This window comes from Metopolophium dirhodum, chromosome 1, assembly GCF_019925205.1.
Source record: "Metopolophium dirhodum isolate CAU chromosome 1, ASM1992520v1, whole genome shotgun sequence".
Classification (NCBI taxonomy): domain Eukaryota; kingdom Metazoa; phylum Arthropoda; class Insecta; order Hemiptera; family Aphididae; genus Metopolophium; species Metopolophium dirhodum.
Window position 1 is genome coordinate 110,492,539 of NC_083560.1, and position 19,808 is coordinate 110,512,346.

The 19,808-nt window shown below is 32.9% G+C and overlaps 1 protein-coding gene across 2 annotated transcripts in view; it reads left to right on the top strand.

Annotated features, from left to right (window-relative positions):
• Positions 1-19,808, top strand: part of LOC132937310 (protein unc-80 homolog) — a 51,984-nt gene that overhangs the window by 12,372 nt on the left and 19,804 nt on the right. The window contains exons 5-30 of one of the 2 annotated variants that reach the window (XM_061004137.1): positions 629-774; positions 11,122-11,287; positions 11,374-11,566; positions 11,663-11,772; positions 11,979-12,059; positions 12,170-12,241; positions 12,312-12,430; positions 13,045-13,227; positions 14,033-14,202; positions 14,305-14,507; positions 14,583-14,701; positions 14,776-14,872; positions 14,954-15,154; positions 15,215-15,450; positions 15,530-15,768; positions 15,845-16,017; positions 16,139-16,287; positions 16,359-16,476; positions 16,558-16,717; positions 16,890-17,049; positions 17,117-17,229; positions 17,304-17,494; positions 17,561-17,764; positions 18,488-18,623; positions 18,692-18,976; positions 19,299-19,439. In XM_061004137.1, the coding sequence (XP_060860120.1) occupies positions 629-774; positions 11,122-11,287; positions 11,374-11,566; positions 11,663-11,772; positions 11,979-12,059; positions 12,170-12,241; positions 12,312-12,430; positions 13,045-13,227; positions 14,033-14,202; positions 14,305-14,507; positions 14,583-14,701; positions 14,776-14,872; positions 14,954-15,154; positions 15,215-15,450; positions 15,530-15,768; positions 15,845-16,017; positions 16,139-16,287; positions 16,359-16,476; positions 16,558-16,717; positions 16,890-17,049; positions 17,117-17,229; positions 17,304-17,494; positions 17,561-17,764; positions 18,488-18,623; positions 18,692-18,976; positions 19,299-19,439 (4,165 nt within the window). The remainder of the gene's footprint in view (positions 1-628; positions 775-11,121; positions 11,288-11,373; positions 11,567-11,662; positions 11,773-11,978; positions 12,060-12,169; positions 12,242-12,311; positions 12,431-13,044; positions 13,228-14,032; positions 14,203-14,304; positions 14,508-14,582; positions 14,702-14,775; positions 14,873-14,953; positions 15,155-15,214; positions 15,451-15,529; positions 15,769-15,844; positions 16,018-16,138; positions 16,288-16,358; positions 16,477-16,557; positions 16,718-16,889; positions 17,050-17,116; positions 17,230-17,303; positions 17,495-17,560; positions 17,765-18,487; positions 18,624-18,691; positions 18,977-19,298; positions 19,440-19,808) is intronic. The other variant, XM_061004138.1, reaches the window with a different exon arrangement.

Below are 19,808 nucleotides of genomic sequence, written 5' to 3' on the forward strand. Positions count from 1 at the left end.
AGTGGAAAAGTATTATAATTAAGGTAGCTCCTAAAATATAAATTTAATTTTAAAATTTTATAGAATTGAGGAAAATTTGAAAACTGGTGCCGGGCCCTATAATATTTTTACGATCTGGACTATTCAATTTTAACTATAACCAACCGGAACGGACGCAAAGGCAAATATACGTATCGAAACTGCATTCCGGTCCATTTCGAACACTGATTAGATCAAATACCTATTGTTATTTAAATAAAATGTAGCTTATGCACATTTTTATTATTTTGTAAAAGGGTATACCCACGTACAATAGAAATCAACTACAGTTTTAATTTTGGTGTACCTAGGTAATTTAATATTCTGACATCCATGCTAGATGTAGTATCAATATTGTATAGGTATCACATTATCTACTAAACATTTTTACTTATATTTTGATAATATAATACTATTTAAAATCTCAAAATATATAATCTGCGAATTGATTACTAATTTATTTTTGATAGATTTATTTAAAAAAAAATTTAGTTGTTTTATGTGTTAAGAATATTAAACAGCTTTTAAATACAAAGATAATCACGTATTCTTACAAAATATATTTAATGTTATACATTGTCTAATTCGTTTTATTTTGTTTGACTCTTAGACTTTTGAACGGTTACTAGTACTAGACTCCCAAATTGACTTACCAGAAAAACTAAAAGAGGAAATTAGATTATTACCTAGATGGAATATCATTCAGGCTTCATTCCCACACATACTACATTCTACAGCAGCTATTCTTCAAAACCGGTAAAAAATTATCGATATTTAATTTAAAATTTGAAGTTTGTGTTGTTAGTTTCTCCTATAGGTAAGTATAGGTATATTATTATAATTGTTTAAAAACCCATTTAGTTAATGGAGTTTATAAAATATTAATACTTGAATGTAATAATACCTATGCGTTTTAGTATAATAAAATGTTATTTTATTGGGATTAGAAATATTATGATACATCTGCATATTCAATTTTTCAAACCGTATACCGTCTTTAAAAGCCGAAAAAATCTTATTCGCTTCTAAAATGGAATTTTCAGATTAACTTCGATGATGCTTTTGGAACTTTTACATACAATTCTAGTTGAATTTAAGTGACCAAAATTGTAATTGTAATACCTTTCTGGCTTTCTACGAACTGATATTTTATAAAAGTTGTATCGATTACAAATAAAAGTTCCTACATAATATATAGGTATAATAGGCTACTTTTGTTACTCAAGCCAATTATTTTTAAAAATTGTTGTAGAAAGCTTTGTTTATTGATTGAATTATTAAAATAATTAAATAAAATATATTTTAATTAGTAGAATTACTGAATTACATTGACCATAATAGGGATAAGAGGTAATTTAATTTAAATTAAGAACTTTGGTGGACGTCAGCAAGAAAACCACTCAATATTCAGAAAAATCAATTCTTAAAATTCACTTTTTATGTTGGTCTGCACTTGTTTTAATTTAGCTAGGATTTTTTTTTTTAAATCAGCGTTCTTGGCCATTTTATTTTGTGTCTTCTCGGAAAATTCCTTAGGATTGTGTATGATAACATACGAAGGATTAATGGATTTTCATTAGAACGGAGTTTTGCGAGTAATCTTTTGTATTTTCGGGTAGCTAGTTCAGTGTCGGTTGGGATTAGTAAATATATTCGTGTAATGCGTTATTGTTACTTGTTAGTCAAACACCACAGGGCACGGGCTTAGAATATTTTTCTCAGATCAACAGATTGAACAGCTTGCAATGGTCTTACATTGATGGCCGTATAGCTAGACCATAGATTTAAATGCTAGTCGTACTACCAGAGAGGTTATAATTGTTTTATACATTTAAATTATTAAAAACATGATTAGAATTATTTCAATTTGAGACCACAACATTCAAACATATTGGCCGGTTGGGTTTTATCAATTACATTTCACATTTTGAGTGATTTTTTTTTTGTGATATGAGATTTGCTGCGTAATATAAATGATATACTGACACAATGCGTGTGGCTTGACTGCGTAGGTACTAGCCACTAGGCACATAAATGTTATATATATTAATTATTACTACAAATTTTCCACCACTTTTTTATTTTTAATGTTAACATTTTTAAACCTATTAAGTGATGTTAAAGTTTGATAAAGTTTTAACATCATAAGTTCTCATCAAAGCTTATGTTGTAAGTTGCCTTCAGGTCCTTGTTTAATCCGTATATACAAATATAGGTACATTATATAAATATATATCGTAACAGAGTCATTAATAATTCACCCAGGTGCTCATTTTGCTTCTCAGTTTATTTTTGATCAACATTAAACACTATTATTTTTAAAATTTATTTTTATTTTCTGTAACTACTCGGTCATTCTCGTTTTATATATTTAAATTTTACTAAATTATACCACTATAATTATACCAATCTCCTGCAGGCCGTAGTTTACTAGAACTCAAACCAAATGTCTGGGAAAGGTTTAAATTCAATTTTTACCAGCCTGAGTTTCAATTTCGTAAATAGTAATGAATAATTTTCACCGTGTCAGTTTCTTTAATTGAAATCACATCTATAATTTATTGTATTCAACCGCATCGGAAAATTCAAAAATCTACAGAAATCTTAATATCTAGTTTTTAACTGTTAATACAATTAAATTTCAATGAGATAGGTGAGGTGCTTTAATTTTTTTCACAATTGGAGTTTTTTGTTCCCACAATAATTTTTTTGAATTATAAATTTTAACAATTATCAAACTTATATTAAACTAGATTTATAGATTTTATTAGCTTATTTTATTTTTTATGTCATATAATAACATAATATATTGTTATGTACGTCTACACAACTAAATAAATGAAACACGCAGTGAGGTAGTTAACTACTATACTTTATTTGAACACTATGTTAATACAAAAATACACGGATTTGTGGAGGCTCTGTCGGACTGACAACGACTGACTCGCCTTGGGGACGAGTGCAGTCGAGCGGGCCCGTTGTGGCTCAAAAATGCCCATGCAGCGGAATGCCATATACGCCGGCCATGCTCGTTCCTACAGCGGATACATGGTTACATATATATGTCAAAGAAATGCTTATATTACAAATACTTATATTACTAATGAATTATAACACTCCACGACTTAAATGAGAAATGGGGGCTAAATAGTCACCACTTTTCTCCTATGTTTTATGTAAAGAATAAAAAAAACTGCAGGCCTAGGCGGTGCGAGATTGTGCAATTTCTTGTACATTATGAGGTTCTGCGATTTCAGGTGAATATAATTTTGGTATACTACATCGATACTTAATAACAAAGTACATACTTATAATAACTAATGTAATGACAATTATATATAACAATATCAAATGATGTTCTGGTTTTACAAAAAAATTTTCTGTGGTATCCTTGTAAAATTTCTTGAGTTTGTTTAACCTTGAGACTCCCGAGCTAATTTGTTAAAATGAATATAAAGCGTATGATTACTGATTTTCTGAGGTTCATGATGTTCTGTTATTTTCTTAAGGGATAATGGTAAGTTTAGACTTGGACTTTTGGGTACGAAATCTTTATGATTTCTTGTTTTAATATTCCTGATTGGTGTGAGTATTGAGTATAGATTGTATAAATCACGCAATGCTCCGGAATGTCTATTTTACCTACCCCAGTAAGTGTTATTTTATACGGGACTTGACGACAGGCTACTGTTATCACCTGATGAGTGCAATAATATAGCCACGAATTTTGATACTGAAGTTTATGCCATACAGTGGTTTGCAAACTCAAATATCTGAGGTTACATGTGTCTAAATGACTGTCTGGAATGTTGTATAAAGATACCTTTTAATTTTCTTTCTTAGTACGTTTAAAAATGGATTATAGTTCTATACATAATTTAAACGAGAACAGTGATTTACACTTATAATATTGAGGTTCTGTAAGACTAAAATGGTATTCATTATCTAAGCTTACTGCTAAATATTGTGTATCTGGATTTATTACAGCTATATTCCCGTTCGGAATAGTTATTGGCAAGGGGATGTTATGATAGAGATTAAATGGTATGTTTGATAATAACGGTATGCTTGCTACAAACATGAGGGTCTGTTGTAGATACACTACACTTAAAGTAGATGCTCGAAAGAGTTCAGGAAGGTCTAAATAAGATTTTATAACAGGGAGTTCTAAAGTTGGTGTTAACGTTGGTTGAATTTCCTTTATTTCGTGATAAAGTTCTGAGGGTGGATCAATCCATTTAAAGCGAAATTAACTATTGTTTGGAGGTTCTGAGTTTCCCACGCAAAATTATTTAACAGGATGAATAATGTAGTAGTATGCTCATCGAATAGATTTTTAGCGTTTAAAATATCGATTGCGTTTAACGTTCGTGTGCATTGTTTGGATAGTTTTTGGATATTTGATTTTGTTTTCAGAGAATCTGTTACTAAATCGTGAATCGTGAAGTTCACGTCTTGTACAACTGATGACACAATACGTAATTGCTCTTGTGCCAGATGTAATGATTTTTGGTTGGATTCTTTTAGATTTTGGATTTTTGAGGAGAAGAATTCAGCGTCTTCATCTGAACAAATGCCGAAGAGGACGTTTGTTAGCCTATCTACTGCGTTAATTAGACCCCGATTTCGTCTAGACAGATGTTCTGAAGTTTTTCTAGATGGATGATCGGGTAGGTCAGGTTTGTAAAAATGTGATACAGACTTTATTTAGAGTCTCTTCTTTCTGATCTTTAAGGTGTGTTTATATGTCGCTAGTGAATTGGAAGTAATCCCTGAGGTTCTGAAATGTATTATCGTAAATAGTAAGGTTGACATATGTCACAAAGTCCCAGTTTGAGTAAAGAATTCAGATTGGACTTATTGATTCAAAAAAAGACCAGTAGTATTTCTGAGTGACGTTACGTGTACATGCTTGTCTATGTTTTCTGATCTTCCGGCTATGATTATGGTTAACACTCTGAAACATAGTAGGAGTTACTCGTGGAATAATCTCAACAGGTTCTGTGTAATCGCGTCTGCTTATTACGTTTGAGAATAGTGACGTTGGGAGAATCCGTATGGACTTCTATCACAGGATATGGTCCTAGCCATTTAGGTGCTAATTTGCCTTTACTGGCTTTTTCTTGAACGAGAACTTTATGGCCTACGTTAACAGTCAGAGGTGTGATTTTCTGGTCATAGCGGTCTTTGGATTTTATTTGTTGTTTGGTTACTATTTGATGAGTTTCCTGCATCTGTCTTTTCATTTCAAATTGATAATCTTGGTAATTATACTGAGGTTCTGGGGTGCGTGTTAGAGAATTTGGAACGACGAGAGGATATCCATAAATCGCCTCGTGAGGCTGATATCCCGTGGATGAATGTACTGATAAGTTGTTAATTCCCACTTAAGTCTATCTAAGCCGCAGCCTAAACGAGGACAAGCGAGTTTGGTAACTTGAAGTTCTTTGCAACGTACCTTAAGATTCTAAAGACTTTTAAATAGGTTTTCATACGATGGTCTTTGCCATTGAAGTTCTTTAGTCAACAAATAGAAGATGTACCGCTTTCCTTCCCGTATGGAAGCGATCTCCGTGACTGAATGGTTTTGGAGTCAGAGTTCGTCGAGTCGTTCGTGACTGAATTCCAAAGCTATTCCCTTATTCATTGTCATGTCAACTGACACGCAATGAGCTAAGGAAGTTCCTAACTCCGTTTTGAATATGTCTCCTATCAGCTCAACGACGTTTGGCGTTGGGCCTAGCTGTGCTGTGACCCTTTCAGAAATTCTGGGTAAGTCTCTGGAAACTCTGTTTCTTCTAGATGTGTTTGATTTTTTTGAGGATTTGTAGGTTCTTGAGGTTCTGGTAAATCTGATGGTTCTTGAGTTTCTGGTAATTCTGATGACCTGGTATGCTCCCTAGTAGAGACAACATATATATGGCTTAGTGCATCTGCGTTCGTGTTATTTACTCCGGGTTTGAAATGAATAGTATACTGGTACTCTTCTGGCCAACTTCAAACGCCATCGAGTTAAACGTGATCCTGGATCTTGAAACGGTGCGTCCAAATGGACGACCCGCATCGTAAATAAATAAAATGCTTGTTGGTTTTAGTTATCAAGTATATCTATTGCTATGTGAACTGTATTTTATATTTACAATATTGGGGGCTTGAGTAAAGCGTCGATTTGTGCCGATCAGACTTAAATAAGTGAGTCGGCACAATCGGAGGCGCTTGGGTATCGGTCGAGCAATCGCCGGACCCTATCTGTAGAATGGGATAGGTTTGATATATATATATATTATACAAAGTGAATATTGGGCAGAGGAGCTGGCCGTCGTCGGTACAGACTTAAATAAGCGGTACCCCGGCGACGAACCAGGCTCGGATCGGACAGCTTAATTAAGCGCCGAGGTCGGTGACATGTTGGCCCTGAAATGGGCCGTTTAGAGATGTAATACCGGAGGTTGTGGAATATCCGGCGATCCCGTAGGCCTGGATTGATTGACAGCGGTCGATGACTGGTTGGCTGTGGTATCCGTAGATCGGCGTCGTCGCCGCAATTCTATAAGTCGACACGGGTCTTACAGCCGTTGAGCGGCAGCCACGTGGAAGATTTGTACTGTCGGCGTTATTGTTGTCGGTCTGCGGGTATGCACCGGTCTCGCGCCGTGGAGTGGCAGATTAGTCGATGTTCACCGGTCGAACGACGCTTGCTGCCGTGGAAAGGCGTATCGTCGTTGGTCAGCGGTTGAACGACGTTTGCAGTCGTGGAGCGGCGTAGTTGTCGGCGGTCGGGCGATGCTTGCGACCGCGGAGCGGCGTGTCGTCGATAGTCGGCGGTCGGACGATGCTGGCAACCGTGGAGCGACGTTATCGTTGGTGGCCGGTGGTTGAACGATGTTTGCAGCTGTGGAGCGGCGTTGTCGTCGGTAGTCGGCTTGATCGTCGGTAGTTGGCAGTCTGTGTTTTGGTCCGGGTCTTCTTCTGTCGGAATTTTGGTTTTCGTTGTGAACAGATTGAAGGCTTGAAGTGGACTGACTAGATTGTTCCGTGTATTCTGTTTTGACAGATGAACATCACACCGTTGTCTTGCTGTTTGCCTTTACTCGGTGTGGTTTTCATCTGTCAAACTGATTACTTTACCCAATCACTTTTGCTGTTGGTTTGTTCCGTAACAATCTGTTATGTTGAATAACCAAACTAAAGCACGATGGCGCGTTATTATATTAAAATGTTGTCCAAATAGGTACGGCCTAAATCTTTTTATTCCCCATACAATACTGGTCAATTCTTTTTCCGTAGTATTGTAATTTATTTCAGCCTTGTTTACTGTCCGTGATGCGAAAGCTATTGGTAAATCCTTTCCAATAGTTTCTTGATACAGTATACAACCTATGGCGTAGTTTCTTGCATCACACGTTAGATTAAATGGCTTCTGGAAGTCTGGGTATTGTAGAATCGGGGCTTGAGTGAGGACGTTCTTCAATGTTTCAAACGATGTCACCTATAAGGAACGTCCTTCTTGAGTAATGTCGTTAATAGTTGAGAAACTTGTTCATAATTGTGTATAAATCGTCTGTAATAGCCTGATAGTCCAAGGAACGACTTCACTTCCTTGACATTCTTTGGAACTGGAAAGGACAGAACACATTCAATCTTTTGAGGATCTGGTTCAACCCCTTCATCAGTTATCCTGTGATCTAGGTAAGTGATCTCTTTCTTAAGAAATTCGCACTTATGTGGTTGTAATTTCAAATTATACTGACGAAGTCTGTTAAAGATTTCTGAGAGTTTCTGAGAATGATCTTTGAGGTCTTCTGCATAGATTATGATATCGTCCAAATAGACAAAGGCCCCGAGTCCATTTAAACCAGTCAGAACCTTATTCATTAGTCTTTGGAATGTCCCTGGTGCTCCTTTCAAACCAAATGGAATCCTTAAAAATTCGAAATGACCTTTATCTGTGGAAAAAGCCGGTTTCTCACAGTCTGATGGATTCATTGGTACCTGATGGTATCTATGTGCTAAATCCAGCGTAGTGCAGTATTTGGACCTACCCAGCTGGTCCAATATGTCTACAATGTTCGGAAGCGGAAATGCATCTCCTAAGGTGACTTTGTTTAAGCGACGAAAGTAAACACAAACTCGAAATTTTATTTTCCCGTTTATGTCCGGCTTCTTTGGGACGACCAGTAGGGGCGCGTTCCATGGTGATTCACTATGTGCTATTATGCCTTCACGTTCAAGATCTTCCATCTGTGATTTCTTGACGATGCCGTTGGGGTAACCGATATAGTTTCATATGAATTGGGGGAATCGTCGTTGGGGTCCGCATTTCGTGGGCTACGGCAGAAGTTTCTGTGACCTTGTCTCCTTCCAAGAAGAATGCGTCTGAGTATTCGTGACAGACATCTTCTAATGAAATCTTTTCTTCGGAATTTAAATGCGTTGTGCGAAGGGTTTCGTTCAACAGGGAGATTCGGTTCCCGTTAATCTGAGGTTCTGATTACTGTTGGGGCTGTACTGTGCGCACCAACGCTTCGTGATACGGTTCGTATTCGCGATTTTTGAGACTTGAAAATCGTAATCCGACAGATTTTTCCGTTGGATTGATGAGTAGTACCAAGGCATCCTTGTCCTGGATCCGTACGTTGCTACAAATGGTTGAGTCAGCTAATTCTTGGTTTGTGATTTCTACTTCTTCACTTTCCAACCGATCTTCAGCTCTGACTTTGACCAATGTTTCTGTACGTGGCTTAAGAACTATGTCTGATTTGTTAGGAATGGTTACCTTGTTCGTTTAATAGTTGGTGATGATTCGATTTGATGCCAAGAACGGCCGTCCGAGAATATCATCATGTGGTATTGGAAAATCGGAGTGTACCACTTGGAAATCTGTGACGATTATATTTTCTCCTAATTTAACATCTAGATAGATGAGTCCAGTTGTAGACACCAGTGAGTCATTGATGCCTTTAAGTTGGAATACTGTCTCTTCAAACACGATGGTCTGGTCCTTTAACGAAGATATTTTTATGAGGTTCTGTTCGCTCCCCGAGTCCAAAAGTAACAATGAGGTTCTGCGGATAGTCTGAGAGATATGGCATGTTACATGGTCTCGTTCCAATTCTGACTGGAAGTAGAGGATTTGGTTGGATTTCGCAACCGGACGTCCACCGTGTACCGCGGGTTGTTGCTGGTTTCCTTTATTCTCTGTTTTCTTTGAATTTACATACTGATGCTTCCTACATTCTATGAGTAGATGTCCAGGCTTCTTACAATAATTGCATATGATCATTGTTCTACTACCACTCTCAGATAGTCCTAAGGTGGTTTTGAAGATTTCTGATCTTTAGTGCTGCGACATTCCCTTGCTGAATGTCCATTTTGTCCACAGTTAAGACACGTTAACTTGACTTTTGGGAAATTGCTTGCCTTCGTGGTCCCAGTGTAGAGTTTCCTTGATTCAGTGTTAGATCGTCTGATTCTTTCTTCTTCAATAGCGACTTGTATCGCCTTTTCGAGAGTCGGAGGATTACGGGCTATTATGAAGTCCTTTAATGCCCCCAACCCTTCAATAAACACTTGGACAATCTGGGCCTTTAGACTAGCTTCTAGTGCTTTCAACACCTCCACTGATTTGCCACTTGTTTCCTGTTCCAAGATTAAGTTGTGTAATTGTTCGATGCGGGTTGAATAAGCCATTACGTCTTCTCCATTTTTTTGTTGGTTATGATACAATTCCAAGAACAAATGAGCCGTTGTTCTTTGTGGTTCTAACACCGTTTTTAATGCTTCTCTGAGTTCATGCCATGAAGAGAAAGATCAAAATTTAACTGCTTGGCGTGCTTTCCCTGTCAGTCGCACGATGATACCTTGTAGTAGTCTTGCTCGTGCCGTTTCACTTGCACACGAGATTGCAAACTCACATTTTTCAAAAAAACTTCTGTGTCTTCTTGTTTTTCTCCGTCGAATGGGCTTGGTAACAACCGTAAAGCTGCCTCTAACCCGATGGTGTCGGTTAGTTCTATTGCACGAACGGTGGCATCATACTTTGCATGATGTATGAATCCTTGATTTTCTGCTTTCGTTGGTTCCTGGTGACTACCATGTGAATCTGCAGTTCTCACTCCCTGTGAGAGCGATTCACCTAGGGGATTTTGTGTTTCATTTGGTGATTGAGTATTTTCATCATTCACTGACATGTTTGTTCCTACGATAGTCTGATCTAGTAAGTTAGTTATAATGGAGTGGTTCGCGCTTGTCAATACTTTGTCCACACCCCTGATAGTTTGGTCAACGTTCTTAAAAAGATTATCTGTTTCTTGTAGTTGAGCATAAAAGAAAGTAGATGTTAGGTCTAACAAAGGTTTTTCAGATTTTGGGTAGATCTGGGTTAGAGAATGTGCGTGGATCAGGGCTTGGGTGTTCAATCGGATTTTGAAAATTTTGAATAGCGTTTTCTACTAGAGTTTCTGCCCTATCACCTAACTCAGGTGTTCGAGATTTTGAAAGGTCGCTATGGTCACTCATGAACGAAATTTAACTCACTTAAATGTAATTAAATACTCCGACTAATACTAAACCTTTTAAAACTAATTAAATACTAGCGTTACAGCTATTTGTATATATTGGTACAATCAAAAAAAAAAAATCTTTTTATTACTCACGTGACTGCTACTGAAATCTTGAGGAATTGACGTTCGCTAGCCCCGAAACTGCTGGCGCGGTGCACTCGCGTATTATATGTAACCTACCGGCTTGGGGACGAGCGCGGTCGGGCGGGCCCGCTGTGGCTCAAATGTGCCCATGCAGCGGAATGCCATATACGCCAGCTGTGCTCATTCCAACGCGGATACATGGTTACATATATATGTAAAAGAAATTCTTATATTACATATTATACTTATATTACTAATGAAATGGGTTTATAACAATATTATACCTATAAAAATGCATACGAACATATCTAAGCCTAATTTTACTATTAATTATTAATATTAGTTATGTACCTAAATGGGTACCAACTAATATAAGCATACACTGACGATTTAATTTTTTTTTCAAATTATAAGTTTGGTTATTTCATTAAAAAGTTAATTTATGATGTTTTTTTAGAAAAGGAACAAACATACAATACATTGGGCCAATAGAGTCAAAATTATTACTTATTCTGCATTGGATAATTCAGGATGCACCTGACGAATGTGCAGATTCTGATTACGAAAAAGGAACGTTCCAAACTTTACCTCATTATTACCTTTTTAATATTCCTACTATGACAGTAAATATTATTTTTACTTTGTAGATTATGATTTTAATTATCTACTGTTAAATCATATTATTTATATAATTAACAATTTGTTCTAGTTATTCATTTATTTGATTGCACCGTTAATAAATCAAGTCAAAGAATCAGATTTGATAAGTAATGGGTTAGAAAGTGGATTGAAAATGTGGCAAGCGTTTTGGGACAATCGCACACCTGCAATTGCATGTTTTTCGGCGCACTGTAAACCAAAACCTAAATCCCTATGGTATAATCTTAAACGACTGTCACAAGGTATTTCTATATAGATTTTAGTCCACAACAAAATTATAAAATTATTAGGTAATTTTAATATTATATAACTTACATATTATTGTCAATAAATTCTAGAGAAATTGAGAAGTCAAGAATATAATAGTCGTACAATATCAGCATCGGTTAGCTCACCTCATAATATAAACCATAATGAGTACTGCCAAAGCAAATCACTCGATGATGAGGTACCTTAATTTATTTAATTATTTACGCATACTATTATAGGTATCTTGAACGTTTAATTGTATTATATTAGGTTATTTATACAATTTAACATATATCATCACTAGGTAATCAATTATTAACTGATTATAGCGATGCTTTTTATTTTAAATGCATGAATATGGAAAATGTTAATAATATTATTATTACCTTTATTACTTACGCGTAGATGTGGATAACATCTCCGAAAGAAAAATGTTTTCCAGAAACCATACCTGAAGAAAGTTCAAGTACGGAAGACGAACAAGTTGTAAGTTAAGAAAAAATAACTACTTAGCTGAGTGCCTGCGAGATTAATATTATTACTATTATTTTATAAACATATAACATTATTATTGACATATTATATTAAAATTAAAGGTGATTTTTCACATACCTCCATACGAAGAATATAATATTAATAATGCAGACAATTTACAGAATAATTACCAAGTAAGAAAATGAAATATGTAATTATTATATAATCGGTCATTAATACTATTAAATACATTATATTTACTAGGGTAAACCAAGTATATTTCAATTGCCAGTTGGAAAATCAGATTCAAATTATACTTATGAAGATTTGGCAGCAATAACTTTACCAGAAATGAAGCAATTACAAAAAAAGATGAGATTAGGGTAAATGTTCTCTATATCTCTCTCCCTCTCTCTCACTCCCACCCAATCACACAAACACACTCACAATTACATATTAGGCATATATATATAAATGATATTTACTCTACAATTTAACTCCATAAATCAGTAAAAATAGTTTGCATAGATGTTAATAACAATTTGAATAGTTCTATATCGAAAATAACGATAGAGATATAAATTATAACATGACCTTAATTTAATAATCATAGACATCTAAATTAACGTACAGATAATACATATTAATATTTAATACAAAAATATCTGCTCGTTATATTGTAATTATTTATAATAGTATATTAATCCTTGAATTAATATACACACTTTAACAAAAAAATATAGATATAGATAATAGATATATCATAAAATATACTTAGTAATTAGATTGACGGATCTTCTTTAAAGAAGATCCGTAAAAAACAAAATCGTTTTACGTATGCAGAAATTAAACATTTAGATAACTTATATGATATATTTTGAATTAAGAATAGACATTGTTTTAACACACGATGCAACCAATTTTATAGATATTTTAGTTGGATTTTCCACTATATATTATTATGCATACATTTGATAATTTACGTTTTCAATTATAGAAATTCAAAAAAAAAAATCACAGGCTCAAGCACTTATAAAAGCTCAAGTTTCTTAACAGAAGAATCTGTTTCTATTGATTTGAATGCTGCCACGTTTTTAGATGTTGCAGTATTAAGATGTTTATTTGTTCCTCAATGGTGCGAAGAAGGTGTTTTCTGGTCTCTTCAATTCTTATACCATAGGTTTGTACTTGTAGTTTAAAATAATCTTACGATATAATTTAAATTTAACCATGTTATCTAACTTAATCTTGTTAAGACTGTATAGTTGTATCGGACAAAGTACCTATCTATTGATCTTAGTATCAAATTTATTTAGTATTAAATCAATTTTAGAATAAATTCTTTACCTACTAACAAAGACATGCATTAATTCTTTATGTTCTAAAACAGTTATACTTCTTATTTCTTTATTTTGTTCTTGTCAAACGCAAACGTATGTGATGTATAAAGTTAGACAACGCAAATCAATTTACAACCACACATTTAAAATAACTTCGTTTTTATAAAATAGTTTTCTTATTATTTTTAAAAAGTTCAACATCAATAGTATAGAAAAAAAAATCGTTTGCTTAGAAATGTATTCATAATGTATTATATTTATATTAATTATTATTAGTTAGGTTCCTACCTACTATATAGGTAAGTAATAATACGAGTGAATTGGTTATTGTTTATTACAATAAGTGTTGAATACTTAAATATATTAAAGTAGGTATCCTTCACTATATTCAAATACAAAGAAATAGTCAGGAATAATGATTTTTACCATGTTTGACATTTTTTGTTTTTTAAAATCCTGGAAAACCCGTTATTCTAAAGAATTGAATATACAGTTTGGCAGTAAATTAATAGTATAACAGATTATTTGGGAACCTTTTATATACAATATTATTTATTATACGAAAGATAGATTAAGTTATTTAATTTATAGCCTTAAAATCCAATATTCCACTTAATGCTGCTTATGCGTCTTCTGTTATAATAGATTGCAGAGTATTAATGAAAATTTAAAAATTAAACAAGAACCTCGAAGACGAAGTAATTCATTGCCAATACCTAAAATTGAAGTATCATTTCATCACGAACCAGATTTTCGAGGTAGAATCGTAAAATCAAATTATTCGAACATATTCGATACAGGCGATAATTCACCAGGTATGTATATTTAAAAATGTATTGTTACAATATTAATATGAGTGAATGTACTTACATGTTCAATGTATGACATGCATTATTTTTGTGTTATTATTTGTATAGAAATTATTAAAGATAGAAAAAGAACGTTTTTTGAAGATCGAGATGTAACGAACCTTCATTCAAGGCATGCTAGCGAGCGAATTAAGAAAAAGAAAAAAATCGTGGACTTAAAAGCATTTGCAGTGGGACGTAAACTTTTGTCAAAATCAGAAAAAAATTTACAAAAAATAGATTATATTAATGATGTGATGATGATTGAGCCAGTAATTACCAATACATTTTAAGCAGTATTTTTTAATGAAAATATTCAGTAAAACATATTTATTCTTTTATTACAGTGTCATGATGGCTTTGCAAATGAGGAATTACCCAACCCTTTAATTAAAAAACTAGAGTTTTTGTTTCAAAACAACAAAACTGGATTTCTCAATAGAGGAAAGAGTCTTCCAAGTCTTAGGTACCTATCAAAATTCTGTATTTATGTATAAAATGACTATATCTAATACAAATATATACATTTTTTTCTTTCAGAGTTAATGATATAAAACATGTTAAAAGTTTTCTAAATCCAATTATTACAATAACGGAACACTCTGGTATAACTTCCCCAGATATAAATTTCTACAAGGTAAGTTTGTTTGATTGTTTATATTTGTTCATGATTTTCTTTTAACAATTTCTTGTATTAAAGCTGATTATAATATTTCAGGCAAAATTTTTTGATGAATATCAACTTGACAATGTATTTCCACAAGGACAAAAACTATCTAAAGAATTCCGTCAGTCAAATTTAACTAGATCTCAAACTGATTCAAATATAACATATATTAGCGAAGAAGTAGCAGAAGTTCCAGGCTCATTAAATTACATTACAAAAGACGGGGATGTTGATTTTGAAGTTGTATTAAGGGTATGATCGTTAATATCTTATTAATATTTTTAAATATTTACAACATTTATGATTTTTTAGGCCATCCATTTTTCAGTATATCAAGTGAACACATGTAAAACATTCAGAGTATGCGAAGTTGTTATTAATTTACTAGAAGTACTGCTGGACTTGGGAATATTGAATCAATCGTGGCATGGTGATGTTTCTAAAGTTCACAATACTAGTTTACATAATTTAAGTCCAGAATACTTGGTGCATTTATCTTACAGTAAACCAATGTCAGCACATGCACTTGCCATGAGCTCCATTATAAAGCAAGTGTTTCTATAATTGTCTTGAAAGTTGAAACAAAAAAAATAATAGTTATATTTTTAAATTCAAATTACTTTACAGGATAATACAAAATTTAGGATGTCCCCATAGTTGTGGTGAAGGACACAGAGGACCCCCAGCAAATTTTGTACGAACCCAATGTCAATGTTTACTAAATCGTCTAAAGCAATATGATAAACGGCAATTTTCAAACTATTTGAAACATTTCATTAAAAACAATTCGCTTACTTTTATAATTAATTTTATTCATTCATACATTGGATTCTGTACTGAACCAATGCAAATTTTCTCACCCATGTGTAAGTATTAATACATCAAAATCAGTTTTATCGGTATTTATTCAATTTGCTCTACATGGTTTTATATTTTGTACAGACAACAAAAGGAAATCTCTTGATACAATATCTCAGATGAGTGTATCTCCATCAGGATATGGACCATCGATATGTAGTAAAGGGAATGAATTTCACGTTATAAGTGTTATATTTAGAAGTCTGATTACTAGAGTTGTTGGGTCGTATAAAGAACTAAAACATCCTGAAAATGCTGTAAGTATAATTATATTATAAACTTTACAATAGTTTGGTAATAAAATTTATAATTGTTACATAAATTAGTTTTAAGTAATATTAAATATTTAATAATAATACAAATTCAACATTTTAATAGGATATTTATAATACCCTAAGATTTTTAATCGGTTACGTCAAAGACACTCATTCGTCTGTATTTAGACGCGTGATGTTGAGTGGATTACTAGATGCAGCTAACAGGAACAATGAAAAACTTTGTAATATTCAAACTACACGTGTAATTAGGTAATCTTTGAAAAATAATTTAATTAATAAAAATTTAAAATTAATGTTTAAATAAATGCGTATTGTTAAAGGCATATACCTATTCATGATCACGATGAGCATTCAAAATCTATAACAGAACCTTTTGTACTGGACAGAACAAATAGAAAGCTTTTATTTAAAAAAAGAAATACAATAGCTAGTTACTCAGTTAAGACTCGTTGTTTTTTAATTTAGTATTTTCAAATGTTAAGAAATCTTCAATAGTATGATTTTTATTTGTTTGTTTAGAATGCGTTTGAAAATCAAATTAGCGATGACATCAGGAATCAAATGTCTTCAGTTAGTTTGAAGAGGAGAAAAAATCCAATGTTAGTTTCAAAACCCAGTGAAGGAAGTATGCAATGTTCTAAAAAATCATATACGAACCGTTTACAAATCAAAGAAATAGGTGTGTTGAAAAATTATTTTTTTAATAGGTACTTTTAATGGAAATTTATTATAACAATATAATATCATATAATATAGATAGGAAACACAAATATTTTATTATTTAATGAATTTAGATTAACATTTTATCTAATAATTTCCAATAATATCGTTTTACTATCATGTGTTATTAGTTAATTGGATTAGTTCAAAGTCAAATGTGCATGAATGCCGTGGAAGAGCCCAAGGTTTGAGTTCATCTTATGACTCATCTTCGGATGTAGGGTCACTTGTACGACAAGCAGCAAATTTACATCAATCATATTGCAGAGGTTCTAAAAAGAGTAGAACTGGGTAAATTCATTTAATATGGATATTATTTATTTAGTTTAAAATATGTAACATTTTATAAACATTGTAGAATGTCTCAAACGTTCAAGAAAACTAAGAAACGAATGGGCCACCATCTAAATAAGTATGTTTTTCGAAAAGGAAGAAAAAAGGATAAGAGTACTGAAGATTCTCAAGGAAGCTGTAAATTTGTTATTTTGAGTTGTATTTATAGTTGGATCAAAACTTAATTACAAATATTCGTGAATTTTTTTCAGATTTAAGTCGTCGAGATTCTTTAGACGATGGAGATCACCCTCATCAATCAGAATTTGTTGTTTTGAAGGAAAGAAAATTAGTGCAAATTAAACAGTTAAGAGCAGGAATTCAGCGATTTTCAATAATGATGGAAATGTGTGGACCAGGATCTGTACCAGATGCAAATTTCATATCTGCAGCATTTGATTTGGTATATATAAAAAAATTATACAATAACTTATCCAGATTTTAATTTTCATACACAATATTTCTATAGCCAAACACACCAGTTTTGGCAAGAGCAGTTTTTCTTTTGGAATGTTGTCATTTTGTCCATGGCTGTAATAAAGGTCAGTGGTCTACTTGGATACGAATGGTGAGACCTTCTGGTTTAAATTTTAAACAATCAGTGATTTCTGGAGCCAAAAAGTCCGTTGTCGTTCAACATAACGCTGGAAAACTTTTTCGTCAGTGGGGAGAAGTAAATATATATAAATACACGTATTTGTACGAGTAGTGATATAATATAGTGGATTCCCACCCTTTTCATATCATCATCATGCCAGAGATTTACTATGTAATAGTAAATACCATTATATTTATACAAAATATAACATTTACATACTCGTACTATGTTATAATTAATTGAAAATATTAAAAATAAGTGAGCTGAAAAATACCTACAGAGAATACTATAATAATAAGTTTAGAGATATTTGGACTTATATCCATAGTATTCTAAAAATATGACAAGTGTCAAAATAATATTAAATGATCAAATTAAACAATATTCATATGAAATAAACAATATTCGTTTGTAATTTTTTATTGGCGTAAATTATTTAACATAAATAATCTATATATCCCTAGATAAGTAAGAACATAAATATAATATCTTATATTAGAACAAAGTAAGTTAGATCAGCCATTATGGAAGAAATATTATATAACTGCACTTGAAAATTATGCAGATCATATAATTGTTCAGCTATATTTGCATACAATTTTCAAGCTTATAAGCTGAGCTTAAATACTAAAAATTTAAAATTCCGTATGCCTATAAATATGTAGCTTAAAATTAGTCATATCTCAAATTTGAAATAACTAAGTATATCAAACCCCTCAAAAAGTGAATATGTGGCAAGTGTATTATCAAAAATTGAACAATATAATATATTATTATGTTATTTATTTTATCGTACAGATTATTGCCGCACGTTTAGATGAAATGATTTCTGATGATAAAAAACAATTGCCCCATGTCTTATCGTGTATTGCTGACGAAGCTAATCAACGAGAGTTACAAACGATAGATGAAGAAGAAGACTTTTTAGATGAAAGTAAAAATAATTTTAATATTACCTAATTCTTCTAAGACACATTTTAAAACATATTATTTATGTATTAGCATCTGGAATTTCCCGAATGTTCAGTTGTCCGATGGTCTTACGGTTGATTGCTTGCATGCTATTTTTGGAAATAACGTCCTATCTACGAGAGACTTATAGAAGTTTACCAAAAACTCGGCCATCGAACCCCTACACAACGTTACCGGTCACATCAAATGCCTGGGAAAGGGAACGGCAATCGCATAGTAGAGAAGGACGACGATGGTCAATGGCTTTATCGTCGATGGGCCATTCACAAGCTTCTGCTCAAAGTTTGCAATCGATTTCTGGTGAAAAGGATCAAGGTATATTTCACTTACTTTACTTTAAGTTTATTAATGTTTTTTATTCATTACAGGTTCTACATGTTAGGAATAAAATGTACTTTTTATTCCAGTAAAAATCTCATAAAGTATGACAATTACTATTGAATGGCGTTATAATAATACTAATGTATCCAAAGATCGATTATTGAGTTCTATGATCCAAGTTACATGTTTGAAATTAGCTTTCGTAGTTATACTTATACATTTGTTAAGAAAAAAACTTGAGTGTGAACAAATATTGTATCTTTGGCAAAATTGAATGCTTGTTTAACGAATGGATGTCATTACTGTTGTATCGCAGAGATGGAGAAAAGTGGAAATGAGCTTTTACAGAGTCATTTAAAACCAGAAGAGGAAGTTAGTCGAAAAAGTAGCGTCATTGTTGCTACAAATGTGTTGACCAAACTTCGCAGACACGCTAAACTAATAAAAGAAAAGCGCGGTATGAGCTTCAAACAGTGTTACTGACCAATAATATTGCACTATATATACAAAAAAAAATAGTTTGCATGGAATATAGTCCGAAACTAATTTTTACTGATGCTTTTACCAAATTAATTTGTGTTGACATTTGTTTGATTTGTTTGCCTTGCGCCTTGTGACAGACTGATTTTGCTTTGCATTCCCGATAACAATTTGTCGATAGCAGTTAGAGCAGCCATGCTTATTTACCAACTTATTTATAAGTATTACATTTCACTGATGAGGTTTTACATTTCAATCCATTAAGCCGTTAAGCTATCATTATAACAACTACTTTTCTCTATTAAGAAATAACACCCGTTTAATATATTTTGTTAATTTATATAAT